Genomic DNA, 15,561 nt, shown 5'->3' with positions numbered 1-15,561 from the left:
GCTTGTTCAGAATATACACCAGGCGTGTCATCTTTATTGATAGCCGGTCTCCCTCATGCATGCAGTTTCATAATAGAGCCATCAGGGGGAGGGACTTCTGCAGACACAAAAGCCTGATGGTTCTGCCATAAGTGACAGAGAACAACACAGACGCTAAAGGAGCAGCTTTGTGCCTGAACGACAGCCATGGGGAGAACAGACCGGCTGTAGGAGAAGTGGGAACCGATGCAAGTTTATCGTCAGCTCTGCGTCTTACAGAAGGTTCGACATAAGGTCAGTTTGTGGAGCCATGAAACTTATCAGATAGCAAGTCTGTGGTATATCAGTTCTTTTGTATTCACATTTTTACATGTACATAAGTGATCATTCTTTTGGTGTACAATTACTCAATATTCTATTTTTAAATTCAAATTCATAGCAGTAAACAAATGTTATGCTTAATAGTTACAAAGCATGTTTTGCTGCCAACCTTTTTGCCAAACAAAATGTTTCACAACGATAGCAAATTTCACATATCCTGTCCTAATTAGCCCAAATGCTCTTTTCTTTTGATTGGTTACAATCACAGGAACTATAGCCACTGTTACACTGCCCAGCTTGGCACAGTTGAGTTGTGCTTGTTAAATCGTTTAAGCCAATAATCGGACTTTAGACAAGGGAAAGACAGACTCTTTTGCTGGTGAACTTATAGTGTTTGGTGCTTTTCTCAACAAGAAGGTGAAAGTATGTACAACTCTGAGACGGAATGCTATACAAGCTGGAACATGTAAACATTTTAATCACTCCACTCATAAGTCAACAGGTACACCTCTTTGTATCGGCAGGGTTGGACTCGGGGAGAAAGGGAACCAGCTGGATAGACAGGCTTCAGTGGTGCACATCAAGGAGATAAACTACATCAATGAAGACACCTGGCATGGCGGTATTCAAGCAGCAGCATGTGGATGATTTCTATGAAATTGGAGAAGAACTAGGAAGGTGAGTAGTTTTCAAAGCTGTACAGTAGAGCCGTTTAACATGCGGAGGTGTTTAACTTAACATCATATAGAAAATGATCTTTCTCACTATGTGTGACTCAGAGTGTGATTCAGCTCTCCCCTGCATGCCTCTTGACATAGTGGTCCTCGTGTGTACGTAGGTATGCAAACAGCTGGCCTGTTTAAGCTTGAATTGGGGAGTGTCGCTGCGTTGAAGTAGGTTGAAGTTTACAGTGAGAGACACAGTTTCAGACACACTCTAAGAAAACATGCTCAGTTTTGGGCATGATATGTCCCGACCATGACAGAGAATACAATTTCATTTGCTGCTTTTGCAAGAGCTGATTCTGGGTAGTGGATCAATGTGGATCAAAATGTTGAGGAGGAGCGTTAATCGAGCCACACATCGAGGAAACTGTGTCCCATGGGGAAATAAATAAAAGGAAGTCGGCAGGGTGCAGTGTGGATTGGGGAAGCTACGGATCAACTCTGCACGGAAAGACGCCTTTGGGTTGTGCACCACTTGCTAACAGATAGAGAGGGTGTGAAAAGAAAGTATCTGACCTCTAACCTTTCACTGCTAGTCAAAATATACACTATTTCCTGGCGTTTGCTGGTCTTTTACTGCACAGCTTCGTTGACACACCCTGAATGAATAAACCAAGACCTGCTGTTGAAATGGGTGCTCCAGCTGCGTTCATACGTCTATAGAGGAAGAGTTGTGTGTCCAGCATTGACATCTTCATTGTATTTTACACTGAGCTTCCTCATATATATTAGCCTCATGAAATATTCAAATGCATCTGTGTATGAAAAGATTTAACATTAATAGATTAAACCTGTGAATTCACTTAAATGATAAGGGGGGCCATTTGTATATAAGGCACCCTTTAAGAGTTGCAACTAATGCTTTATTAAGGGTTCATAAATATACTCATGCTTTATGGATTAGTTATAAGTCATAAGAACAACTTTCTTCCTTTGTGGGAAAGAGCTGCAGAACATATGGACTTGAATGCACTTGTTTTGAATGTAATATAACTTGATGTAATGTTTCCTTTGTCTTGAAGTCTTGAGTTATCACAATTTATAATTATAGATTACCTTCCAACATTAAAGGTGCTCTCCTGATTATTTAAAGAGCTTAACAGACAAAGCAACTGTTACACTGGCCAGAACCTGTTAAATCAAAAGATGTTGTTATTACTGGATTTGAACTAATCTATGAAAGATTACTGAATGATTTCATTACATCATACAAACGCTTAAAAAGAAAAGTGTATTAAAATTCCTTTCTAAAGTGTTTATAAGGTGTTGAGAGAGATAGTGTCTTGGGGAGAGTAATACCAGTAAATGAAAGGTGGAAATGTGTTTTTTACAGACTGACAATATCACTGAGTTGTGGTTGAGCTGGAAACATGTTGCTTGATAAGACGACTGCTGTGAGCTGAGCTTCGTACATGTTCAGCTCTTCTGTCGTGAGAAATAGAAAGTTAATGTGGTTAAAAGCCGCAGATGCCTGCAACTGAAAATAAGAACGGCTTTTTCGAGAGCCTTGTTGGTTCAGACCTCTCCACAGTACGCCCCAAAGGAACTGTTACTCAATCGTTCTCTTGAGAGGGTGGGGAGATTTGATGAGGGGGTCCAGAAGCTGATTTGTGTGGAGTATTTAAAATGTTCCGTGCTCCAAGGAACTGTTGAGCCATTCGCTACAGGAAAGTCAATTCATCATACTGTCAGATTTTAATGTCACAGGGCCCCACGCAGTTCTACTCAGTGTTTCTTTCCACTACGGCCATGGGTTTTTGGTAAACCTATCTGTAAAACAACCATTTGCTTGAGAAGTGAGGCATTTACTGACCCGTCTTACCATCCGAGCGATGACACTGATGATGACATACAGTAGGAAGTGTCACAGTGTGAGCCTACAGCTGCCACCGGCCCTCCCACGGCACTGGGGAGACTGTGGTGAGCTGTTATACAAGCGACCGTCAAGGCACATTGTGGAATATGTGAACTCTACCTGTCAACAACAGGTACATTATTGTCCATATTTGGTCATAGCACTTGCCACTGTCTTTGCATGCTTGAATACAAATGAAAGGTTTATCAACTTCCTCTTGATTTTGAAATCTATAAATACTTCAGTTACATCCTCTGCAGGTTTCACATTGGTTAGAACAGAAAGTTGTGCGTCCGTGGTGTTTTCAGCCTCGTTAGCAGCATGGCTTCAAAGATGGAATTGTTGGTCTGAAATCTGTCCTTAATGTCCACCTTTTCAGCTAGTGCCACCCTCAGTTGGTCAAAATGTTAATATTTCAAATTTTTATATTTGAATTTAAAACCAAATACCTGCAAAACATTCCCCTTTAGCACCAACATTACTTTTTTCAAATTAGTAGATGGCAACATAACAAAATGCTCAACAAAGTAAGTGAACATGGTACATAATCATGTAAGCATTGTTATTATGTGCATGTTAGCATTTACCCGAAAGCACCTCTGACCCTATAAGTACAGCCTCACAGAGCTTATACAGTCTCTTGTTATTATACTAATGTCTAGTTCCAACTTAATGCAGGAATACTGAAAAGGTCACTTCACACTTGATGTGTGAAGTGTTTCACAATTTGCCTCTGAGTACCGCGGTATTTGTAATTTCTAGATATACTAGCCACATTCTTGCAGAAGGAAATGAATTAGAGAAATGTTTTCAGTTTGCAGAAGTTTGTTGTCTTCGGAGAAGACGCAGGAAGGGCAACAGTGCGAACTTAAGGCTGTAGCCTTCACAGACTAGATGTGTTGAAGTGGAAAGTGATGACAGTCGCGAGGCAGACAGGTGCTGCTGATGAACGCAGTAAAGTGATAGAATTTCTCCAAAGGGATTTACTGTACATCATGTATCTATAGCACGGACCGTAGGCATGCATGTACAAGGAGCGGGACAAGAATGCATGTAATCAGCTCTGGAGAACAGTCACTCCTGCTGTTGAGTGGATGACAAATGTATTTATTCAGTGCAGCGACTGAGGGAACTCCACTCACCCCGTTACTGTCAGCAGACACTCATACTGCTACTCCACAGATGCATTGTCGACATTGGACCACTTCAAACAAGTGAGAATCTAGAGTATTCTGAACACTTCATGTGCATAAATGTTGAGATATTTCATGATAATAGGAAATAAACGGCTTTCAAGCAATGATGAGTCATAGTTTAGAAGTTTGAGCTGCTTTTCAGGGGTGGATAGGGACAGGGCTCGGTTAATTATGAATCTGGCCGTCTTGGTCACGCCGCCCCAGAGGTTCAGTTGAGAAATGTGTTTAAATATTGGGCCGGCGCCACTCGTCCGAGCATTCCTCCAACCTTGGCTGTGGATAATGAACTTCAGCTGTTGGACGTGGAAACTCTGCAGGGAGATGGTACTTTCAGCCCCACTGGCCGGCTTAGAGCTAAGACAGCCGGCACGCCTGACCCGTTGTGGGAATAGCACTCCCGGCATCACCGCTCTCACCGCTGTTACTCTGCACCTCGTAACAACAAAGTAAAGCCCTGGCACTGACAGTCGGGCTACAACGCCCACCACGAGGGGTCATTCTGTTCAGTCTTGTCTAACAGGCAAATCAAGGACATTGTTGATGCTGCTGCCACGTAACAGTTCCTCCCCTCGGGTTGCTTGATGTTTGTTTTTGCAACTGGAATTCATTCAGCGAGTTCCACTCCTCCTCAGTTGACACATTACTGCAGTATAGTCATCTCGAACGCGGTCAGCTCTTCAAGGATGTTTCAGGGGTGGAAATGTCCTGTGAATAGAACAGATAGAGTGACCATTTAAGACTCCACGCTGCTGCTCTGCTTCAGCACCCCACCTGCCCTGCTTTTGTTTTTCCTTTGTGGCATGTGTGTGACTCTTTCAAGACCATTGTTACGATGTACACCCCCCGCCTCTCTCTTTTATTCTCTCCTGCTTTCTCTGTTGGTTCATATTCACACCGACATCTGACCTTTAAGTGTTTTTGTTGCTGTGATATGAAGTACCTGAGCTTATTAATTCCAAATTACTACTGATTATGAATGAATCCATACTTTTTGATCCAATACTGGTGCCCATTAGCTTGTTTGTGACGCTCATAATCTAGTTTTTCCTTCTCAGACTGAGTCAAAGAAATATTGATTTAGACATTTGAGGTCAGTGTTTGCAGTGTGGTTGTACTCGATTGCATAATATTTGTCATTCTATCAAACATTATGTCCCCCCAGTGTAATAGTTATTGAATGTTTGGGTTTGTGTGGTGAAAGTACACCTCAGTAACTGCTGATTTTGAAAAAAAAAAGTCTTCAGTGGAGCAACTCCCAAATGTGATTGTTTACAGGACAGGGTGTGCCTCAAAAAGAGCAAACAGTGTCAACCGTCCCACACTAATGCGCTTAATGAAAGGTTACTTTGTATTTAATCCGTGTATTAGTTTTATGATGAGCTCGATCTTTCTCTGTGTGTAAGCTGATTTGTGAAATCAGAGTGGCAAGAGCACAGTTTTTGGACAACCTTCTTACAGCAGCTCCAGCTCAGCAAGCTTTTTCCTTCTCCCCAGTAATAGCAGGGATGTAGCGGGTGGAGAACGAGCGTTTGGGCCTCTCTATTCTTAGCTCTCTAAAGACAACATGATGATAGTGGACGCAGACTGGACAGCCTCTCACAGCCACCCTGGAATCTCTGTGTGGACAGTTATGTCCAAAACATATGCCTGCCAGTTATTATCTGTGTCCTCTCTCTGTGTGTTCTTTAACAATGTCTAAAAATATAACATGTCTATGTTTCATTCATGCAAATATACAACAAATGATTATGTCCACAGTACGATTTATCCAAACGCAAGCCACTACTGATTGTTCCTCTTCTGTCTTGTGAAAGACAACGTTCATCTTGCCCACTCAGAAACGTTTTGCCAGCTCTGCTGCCCTCATGTCTTTCTGTGGCCTGTTACTGAGGGATCAGTGACCGAGAGGCTTGTTTTTCTGAATGTATAGAGTGGGCAGGTCAGCCCACGGCAGCAGGAGTGACAGCAGACGGAGACTACAAGGGCTGGTCTGATGATGAAGCCCTTCTCACCACATATATTTAACTGGGGCGACAGTGCTGGAAGATGTTTTCACACTTCTCGTTCGGTCTGTCAGTTGGTCAATTATAAATGAAATCACTTGTTATGTTAGGGGGACAGTTACAATAGAGATGACCAAATTTACTGGTGGAGTCACCCCAGTCTTTAAGATGAAATGTCGGTTATAGGTTAGTATAGCTCAGTGAAACCAGTGAAACAATAATCCACTGAGAGAGGGTCTCTAAGCCACACCTCTATTGTGAAATATTCAGAGTTTCTGTGTTTTTTTCAGTGGACTGATCTCTTTAGGATGGCTAGAAATTTGGCAGGAAGGTTGCTGCAGTGGGAGGACAGCAGCTCTGTCCACACTGCCTGCCTGTCTGATTGTTCTCTTTCTGGCAGGGAAACAGGAAGGGATGGAGCAAACCTCAATATTTCACCTGGTTTTGACACACGGCTTCCTCTCTAAAGTCCGTCTTCACACGTAGATATATCCTGTTGCTAATTCTTAAGAATGTCATTAGAGATTGTTCTCCAACCTTAAAAATGATGGCCAACACACATGAGAGATACAACAGAACTGTAATTAAGTAATGTCTGTGTCTATTGTCTTCTTTTTTACGTCTGCAGTGGGCAGTTTGCAATTGTCAAACGTTGTATAGAGAGGAGTACAGGCGTCGTATATGCAGCCAAGTTCATCAAGAAGCGCCAGAGTCGGGCCAGCAGACGTGGCGTAAGAAGGGATGAGATTGAGAGGGAAGTGGACATCCTGCAGCAGCTCCAGCACAACAACATTGTAGCGCTACATGATGTGTACGAGAACCGCACAGATGTGGTGCTTATCCTCGAACTGTGAGTCCCCGCATGATTGAACAATGCAACACAATATCACTACAGTACTACACCTTAAAACATCCAAACATCTTCACAGAATATTTTTAGTCCATGTTCTGATCTCTGAGTTTATTTTTGTGTAGAAAGATTGTTTTTTGTCGAATCTGTGTTTACTAAAAAAAACGACATGCCAGGATCACGTGTGCCAGAAAGAACCAAATGTTTATCACAGCCAAATAGGGGCTGTGTTGAAAAGAGGCCTCAGAGGGACGCGTTTGGGTCCAGTGACTAACTGGCAACATGTAGTGCACAATTAGGACTAAAAGAAAGCTCTGTCCAATCAAAGCAGGGGGGAACTGACTGACAGAAGAGTTACTGTTAGATGCACACTGTGCGTCATTCAGTCTACTATGTTTTCTGTGTGTGAATATCAAAGAACATCATGTTTATCTCCTGGCAGCTGGTCAAAGGACTCTTTTTATCACTTTTCAGCAGTTTTCCAAGTATTTCATTATGAAAAGGTTGAGAGCTACAGTGATGTATAATTAGGGCAAATTGCTACCACAAACAAACATATCTAAGGCATCCTCAACCAGTGCATCCAAATCCTGAGAACTCACTTGAGATAAGAGAGCCCTTGCTCCAGACTATCTGAGCCCACAGGATGTGTCTCTGAGTGTGTCTGTGTGTGTGTGTGTGTGTGTGTGTGTGTGTTACAGGGTGTCTGGAGGAGAGCTGTTTGATTTCTTAGCTCAGAAGGAGTCTCTCAGTGAAGAGGAGGCTACTCGGTTTATCAAACAGATCCTAGATGGAGTCGAGTACCTCCACTCCAAGAGGATCGTACATTTTGATCTGAAGGTACAACATGCTCCATCTGTGCGTCATGTATAAATCTATATGTGTCTCGTGAGGAAGATGATACTCTTTACTGCCACTTCTACTGAACTGTACGTACATGCAAGGTCAAGCCGGACTAAATTCCAAATATATATAGCAGGTGTTTAATGTCTCGCTCTTCTGAATCACACATCCTTCCTGTTTTCTATGGCTGAAGTCCAGACACTCGGTTATAGACACCACAAGGTTATCTCTTCACTTTCAGAGAGCAGTTTCGCCCACGCTGCTGATAGTCACTGTCCTGTTTTTCTGCAGCTGCAGCTCCCCTTCGCTCTTAATGCATTTCATTTGGCCATTAACGAAAAAGAACACTCAGTGAAGGGCTCGATTCAAACCTGCCTGAGTTCCTGACCTTCACTTCACAATGACAGATCTGTGCACTCATTTTCAGAGGGTTAATAGTCAGTTGAGGGAAATTTGTCCATCCAGTCAGCGCGGATGTGACCTTTATGTTGATTTATAGGAATCCAGAGCAACACAGTTGCTACTCTAAGCTCATTAAATAAATGTGAAAGTGGCAAGTTTTACAAAGAGTTATGTGCTGAACTATTTCCCAGCTATTCTTTGGTCGGGACCACTACAAGACGTTACAGGTCCCCCAAGAAATAGTCCGTCACATAACACCCATAGATGTGTATTTGTCTCTTTTACACTATAGATTTTGTGAGGATTTAATAAATGAGACACAAGGTGTTAATTACTTTAGAGGTGCCAAAGGTGTTGTTCCTTTTGGACAGAGGCAGGCTAGCTGTGTCATAATGTTTACAGTCTTTTTGCTAAGCTACAGTAAATAAGCTGCTATCAGAAGCTTCATAGTTAGCGTACAAACGTGGGAGTGAAATCAATCTTCTCATCCAACTCTTGGCAAGAAAGCAAATAAGCCCATTTTCCAAGGTGTTGTTTAATATTTTAATATTTCACACTGACGACGAGTATGACTGTAACTGTTACAATGTTCTTTTTTTAATGCTTACTCAAAAGGCGACTTTAAACAGGTAACTTATTTTATTCAGTGCCGTTTATGAAGGGTCCAATATGGGTAGAAATCTGCTTACAAATAAGCCTGTTTTTTGTTGTTGTTCTCTTTCAACTTTAGCCTGAAAACATAATGCTGCTGGACAGGAATGTTCGTCTACCCCGCATCAAACTCATAGACTTTGGACTGGCACACAAACTAGAAGCTGGGGCAGATTTCAAAGACATTTTTGGAACCCCTGAGTTTGTTGGTAAGTGTTTTTACATGAGATGTGTTTGCAATGGAGAACATTTCAAGAAGGGGCTTGGTGTTTAGCCTGGTTTGTGATGCAGGAGTGTTTGCTGTCTATTTTCAGCTCCAGAGATAGTCAACTATGAGTCACTGGGATTGGAGGCAGACATGTGGTAAGAGCTTTTAATTACCTCTGAATCGGCTACAACAGGCTTCGGTGCATAATTTTGGATTAACCTTGTGCTTTTCTTTCACAGGAGTATTGGAGTCATCACATATATACTGTAAGTTAGGATGATTCGTGACCATGACTGAGAATCTTAATGTACCTAAAGAGATTATCGAGGACACTCAAAGTGTGTGTGGGAATGTTGTTCTAGTTTGAGCGGCGCATCACCTTTCCTCGGCGACACAAAGCAGGAAACGCTGGGAAACATTTCGGCGCTGGACTACGAGTTTGACGAAGAACTCTTCAGCAATACAAGCGAGCTGGCCAAGAGCTTCATCACACAGCTCCTGGTGAAGGACACGAGGTAAAAAAACCTGACAAAACAGCTGTAGTCCTAAGGTCAATTCTGATAATACAAAGCCGAGTGTTACAGAGGTCACACCGCAATAAATCCCAAAACACAATGTGCAGACCCGATCCAAATGAGAATAAAAACTAGCCAGTCTACAGAAATCTAGTGCAAATATTTAGCCACATTTGTTTTTGGTACAGTGATACACTTAATACAACTAACAAACTAATGACAAGCAAAGAACTGTGCGTCTTACTTTGTAACATGTGATCTTGTTCTTGCTGCTTAACATGTGTTTCCATTTAAATGCACCTCCAGGAAAGCAGATATTCCTGTGAAAGCTATCCCCGTGTGAACCGACGTATTCCTGAGAGATTCACATCCTAAAGTGTGGCTGCTCACCATGCTCTGTGTGTGACGTTGAGTTGTCTGGGTGTATTTGTTCAGCTGCATTTCCTTTCTCTCATCATTTTAGAAAACGGATGACCATACAAGAGGCCCTCAACCATCACTGGATTAAGGTATGAGCTTGATTTATGTGTATTGTAGCATGTTTTTGTATTCTCAATAAATACTGACTACTACTTCCTGCCCCACCGTTTATGTCAAAGGTCAAATGAGGGAAACAGGTTTGTTTATTATTAGAGAGGAATATTCATCTTTAAATCTGCCAAATTTCACATCTGCTATCTTGATATATATACAGTATATGCTCTGGTTTGTTGAAAACATACTGTATCACAGTTACTGTATATTACTTCCATCACTGCACCACATCTCTCTGAGGATAAGTTTTCACCATTCACCATCAACACACCTAGCTCTACACATCTTGTACAGCTTGTCTTTTGCAATCAGACATTTTATCTAGAATTTCAAGTGATCGAACTGAAGCAAGATGTCACTAATTGTGTTCTTAATGGCATGGACATTTAACAACCTGTAATGTTGGAGACGTCTACTCCAACATTGGGCTCTGAGATGCATGTCAACGGTGTTTTGCTGTGGAGCAAGCATGAAGCCAGGAAACATAACACCCATAATGGGATTGTCTGTTGTTTTTGTGGCGCTCTTACCTGCCATGGCTTTTGCTGTAGGGTCACACACTAATCCTCCGGTGCCACGGCTGCTGGGATATTCACCGTTGTGTGTGTTTTCAAGATGCAACGATGAGACAGCCTCTCATTCAGTGTCCCCTCCTCCCCTCCACCCTTCTGTCTGAAGTCCTGTGGCCACATGGAAGAGGAAAGCGCTGCCCCTGACGCTGAGAAGAAAGTGGAGCAGCTCAAGACGAAGCGTCTTAAAGAGTACACCATTCAGTCCTACTCCAGCATGCCCCAGAACAACACGTATGCCAACTTTGAGCGTTTTGCCCATGTGGTGGAGGACGTGAGTCTGATGGAGAGGGGGCTGTCAGAGGTGGCAGTAGCCCACCACACTCTGCAGGGTGATATAGAAGCACTGCTCTCCATCTACAATGACAAGGAGAGATGGTACAAGGAGGAGAGTCAGACTGCGAGGAAGCATCTGTCCCAGGTCCGCTATGAGTTTTGTAAAGTGGAGGCCACGAGGAGGCTGCTGCAGGAGGACTTGAAGTCTATAGATGCCAGTTTAGAGAGCATCAGTGGGAAGTACAGCCATAGGCAGAGTCAGCTGGACACTCTGAGGCAGGAGCTGAACTCTGAGCTACAGTGGCTGCAGGATGTGATGGGCTCTCTGCATCCGGAAGGAGCCGACAGCAGCAGTACGAATACGGACGTCACGCATGCGATGAAGGAGCTGCTGCATCAGTCCTGCAGGAGGGAACTGAGCCCTGAGGCCAAACAGCCACTCACAGAGTCTGGCTAACATACACGAATCAAGATACACTTTAATTGACCTTAAAAATCGCTACATGGTTTTGAAAATGAGGCTGTTGAATTCTACACATTTTTCTTCTTCTTTTCAGCAGCACAAACTGAATGTATATCTGTGTAGTCTTTAAATTTGCTTATTTCTAATCTTCATTTCTTGTGTGAACTTTGTAGAATGTTGACACTTTTCAGTTAAAGTAATAGTAGAAATAGGAATTTGAGGAAATAAGCTTATTTGTGATCTTGCTGAGAGTTGGATGATGAGATGACACGTTTACATCTCTACGGTAAATATGAAGCTACAGTCAGGAGTAGGTTACCTTTGGATGGAGGCAGGCTAGCTGTTTCTCCCAGCCTTCATTGCTATACGCTAAGCTGACCACCTTCTAGCTGCAGTTTCATATTTAACAGACAGATATGAGAGTGTCATCAAACTCTCAGCAAGAAAGTAAATAAGCATCTTTCCCAAAATGTCTAACTATTCCTTTTAGCTTTTTAATTTGAATAGTTGATAATGTAGATGAACATCAGTTATTGTTTGTTTTTACTCTTTTCAATGTTATGTATCATAATTTCACATTTTTTCATTGATTTATTTTTTCATTCCATTATTGTTTTATTTTATTGACTGTATATATTGATATGTTTATTGTTTGTTTTCACAAAGGTTGTCCATTTGTAAAGTTACATGTGTAGTCATGAACGTTTTTATTTCAGATTATCTATGATCCATTTTTCATAGATTCAAATGTGCACTTTTACTAAAGGTTACATTTATTTAAGTATTTGATTTAACTAATTATTTAACTATTTTCTTTCTTTCTTGGAGATGTTTTATGAGACATCAGGAACAACACCATCTATCATAAGACCACACACGTTTCAAAAGTATTTCACCTCCTTTTCTTTGTTTTTAGCATCACAACAGTTATTCCTGTACACGGCTCACACTTTGGGCCTTTGATGTGCACCCTGACATTATCCACTGTTGTCTTAACACTGAAATAAATGTTCATCATTTATTATGTACCTCGTGAACAGATTCTTCTGATTTGTGATCTGAGATTTTAATATATTTCCTGTTGTACTTCAGATTATAGCGTCACAATTAGACCAGTACCATAGCGTTATGTTTTTGAATTTACTTGAACATTTCACATTAATAGTAAAGATACTTTCCCTGTTATTTCATCCCTCATTGTGTCTCTACAGCCTCTGAATCCTAGACAGGCCTTGGTGAAGAGGTTGTCAGTGGTCAACTTGGAGAACTTCAGGAGACAGTATGCCAGACGCAGGTGGAAGGTAAAGTTTCAGTATTTGTTGCACAGTTTGATATTTTCTTACAGTGATCAGGGTTCTATAAAAATGTTGCTCTTGAGGCCTCATTCTCATTGCTTTTATCTGTTCAACAGCTGTCATTCAGAATTGTGGCTCTGTGCAATCACTTAACGCGGATCATGAAGAAGGGGCCCAAGCTGCCTGAGCAGAATGGGGTAAGAAATTACCTTTGAAAAGCTAACAGCAATGGATCAGTCCAAACAGTTTGGGAATTTTGCACATTCGCTTTATTGGCAAAAGTTATTTGAGAAGATTGATACCAATCTCTACCATCTGTATGGTAATTATGAAGCTACAGTGACTGGAAACAGCTAGCTGGCTCTGTCCAAGATTTCCAGGAGCAGTGACTTCCTGGTGTCTTGTTGTCACTGAGAGGTTGCAATGTAACTAATGGAGACTTCAGGAAATCTCTCTTCTCGGCCAAGAAATAGTGCAGCACATAACATTTGGTAAAACCCCAAATTTAGGTTTTTACACTTCAGTTTTTGTACAAATTAAACAAAGAAGTTGTAAGATGTCAATTTGTGAGCTTTGGAGGTGCTGGTAGGTGGATTGTGTTACTTCCAGACAAAGCCAGGTAAGCTGTTTCTTCCTGTTTCCTTTTGGGCTAAGCTAAGCTAATCGGCTGCTGGCTGTAGCTTAATGTTTACCACACTGTACAAACATGAGAGTGGTATCAATCCCAACTCACACTCAGCAAGAAAGCGAATATGTATATTTTGTAAAATGCCCAGCAGTTGCTTTAAGAGTAACTGTGATAATGAAGCAGTTACAATCTGAACTGTCATCACCAGTCACCACACAATTTCACAGCTGTTTCTCAGCTCAAACATTTTTGATTATTTCAGAGGGATTGTGAAAGTGACCAAGAAGAAGAAGAAATCCTGAAGAGGAGGCCGAGGAGCAGAAAGAGAAGCAGCACTTCCTGAGAGCAAGTGTGCCGGTCGACGATGTTCCGGTTGCAAAACAGTGACTGCACCTTTTTGACGCACACTTTGCAGCTTTTGCGTGTCATGAAGAGTCATCTTTCAGTATCTGCTTGGCTGACTGCTATAAACGCAGCATTTTCATAGGGAACATTTGCTTGTCTTGATGACCCACAAAACCAACAGATCATCTGTCGTATGTTAAATTGTGTTCTGCCATTTCTAAATTCAAGCTACCCATTTCTGACATAAGAAGATATAACTGGATTATTGTTGACAGGAACAAGAGAGGCCAATGATAACACGTCCACACGAATGTAGGCAGCTTCCTCTTATGACTGCAGTCTTAAAAGTCCCTCAGCTGTTGTTTAACATCCGAGTATTGACAGAGTTAGATTCTTTTCTTTTTATTGTGCATGGCTGCATGTGTGGATTTACGAGAGGTGTATTGTTCAAAGCACCAACAGATAAATAAAATGGAAGCAGATCTTCATAGCCAGATGTTTACATTTTGTTCTGCTTAACATACAGCAATGGCTGTGTAAACACACTGTTTACCATTAACCTCTTCTTTTGCCACATCAGAATAATTAGCTTGAAGACTGAACGCTGAGCTATCGTCTGTATTTTACATAGGATATTTTCAATTACTGTCAATTACTCGTGTCCAATGTAGAAATAATTGCATTTCATCTTGTGCATATAAGGCAGTATATGATCAAATACATTTCACAGTTGAATTTTTTAAACAATTGTTGAATGTATTCATGGTGTAAATATAATATCAGCCAAATGTCTTAATTTCACTGTTACTTATATCTTAAAATTATCATACACTGTTTTAAAAACACATGTTTTTTTCTGTTCACTTGTATGTATTGTAAATTGAAATTATGTTTATTAAATTACTGAACATGATGTTTTCTTTGGAAGTTTCTATAAAGCAAACAAATAAAAATGACCCCATCACAATTTAAAAATCTGATCATCTCATGATTCTTGGATATAACTCAGCGCTATTAAACCTTTTTTGTTTTAGGACAATCACATTATAATATGGTCTCTTTAATTGTGATCTTAATGCAGGTGTGATTATGTTGGGCTTGACGTTTGAAAAGAGTATCAGCATACAGATGACGCCCAACAACATGTTTTAGCACATCCCACAAGACAAACATGAATGTGCTGCACAAACAGGCTTTTTTCAATGTGATGCCTCGAACCAATGTTCCTGTCAAACCACAATAAGACTATAAAAAGGTATCCGAATGCCAGTGGCCCCGGCCAATAAATACATTATTAATTCTCTGAACATCAATGAGCACTAATTGTGATAGTGCAGTCCTCAGTTTTTGCTCTGACCACTGCTCAATTATTTAGTATCACAACTGAAAGGTTGTTTGGGCCCAGTTGGGCTGAAAGAGATTGGAGGGATAATTTGTCCTGAACTAAATACATTTTTGGCAACGACACAATGTGGGCCAATTACACACTGATGGTAAGAAAGAGTTGTAATCAACAATTGGGTCAGTCTGAAATCTGTAAGACTGTTTTCATACACGTGCGTAGTACTGCGTGTTACAGTCTGAGGGGATTAAAGGGGCATTTAGAATTGCACTTCCAAAAAGTTGAAGACTCACTACAGACACATAACAAACAGAATGCTCAAAATAAAGCAACAGAGGCTTTAGGGTGGGTCAAGCTCCAAAAACTGGATCTTACATTACCCACAATGCAGTAACATCTATTTATTTGACCCTCCCTGCATGATAAACACCCACGTTTTCAAACTCAATGACCCCAATTTCTAAGTAAGTCTCTGTGCTAAAAATGTGGAGGCTCCAAGCCAAAAGTAGAGACAATTTTTCAGACTTTAGTTTTTTACTTTATTGACAAACGGAATATACA

The 15,561-nt window shown here is 41.2% G+C and overlaps 1 protein-coding gene across 2 annotated transcripts; it reads left to right on the top strand.

Moving 5' to 3' along the window:
* The first annotated feature begins 142 nt into the window (after window positions 1-142).
* Window positions 143-14,617, top strand: dapk2b (death-associated protein kinase 2b). 2 transcript variants are annotated; one of them, XM_079162316.1, is made up of 12 exons: window positions 143-273; window positions 825-978; window positions 6,708-6,929; window positions 7,631-7,769; window positions 8,905-9,034; window positions 9,140-9,188; window positions 9,273-9,299; window positions 9,396-9,548; window positions 10,012-10,057; window positions 12,602-12,691; window positions 12,802-12,882; window positions 13,576-14,617. In XM_079162316.1, the coding sequence occupies exons 2-12, from the start codon at window positions 902-904 to the stop codon at window positions 13,654-13,656; spliced, it is 1,095 nt and encodes a 364-aa protein (XP_079018442.1). In that variant the 5' UTR covers window positions 143-273; window positions 825-901; the 3' UTR covers window positions 13,657-14,617. The 2 variants fall into 2 exon arrangements, with proteins under 2 accessions (XP_079018442.1, XP_079018441.1); XM_079162315.1 differs by lacking the exons at window positions 12,802-12,882; window positions 13,576-14,617 and having other exon boundaries at window positions 10,761-12,691.
* The last annotated feature ends 944 nt before the right edge of the window (window positions 14,618-15,561 follow it).

The sequence above is a fragment of the Pholis gunnellus genome, assembly GCF_910591455.1.
Source record: "Pholis gunnellus genome assembly, chromosome: 7".
NCBI classification, from domain to species: Eukaryota; Metazoa; Chordata; class Actinopteri; order Perciformes; family Pholidae; genus Pholis; species Pholis gunnellus.
The sequence above is the reverse complement of the archived record's forward strand: the minus strand, read 5'-3'. Positions and strand labels throughout refer to the sequence as shown.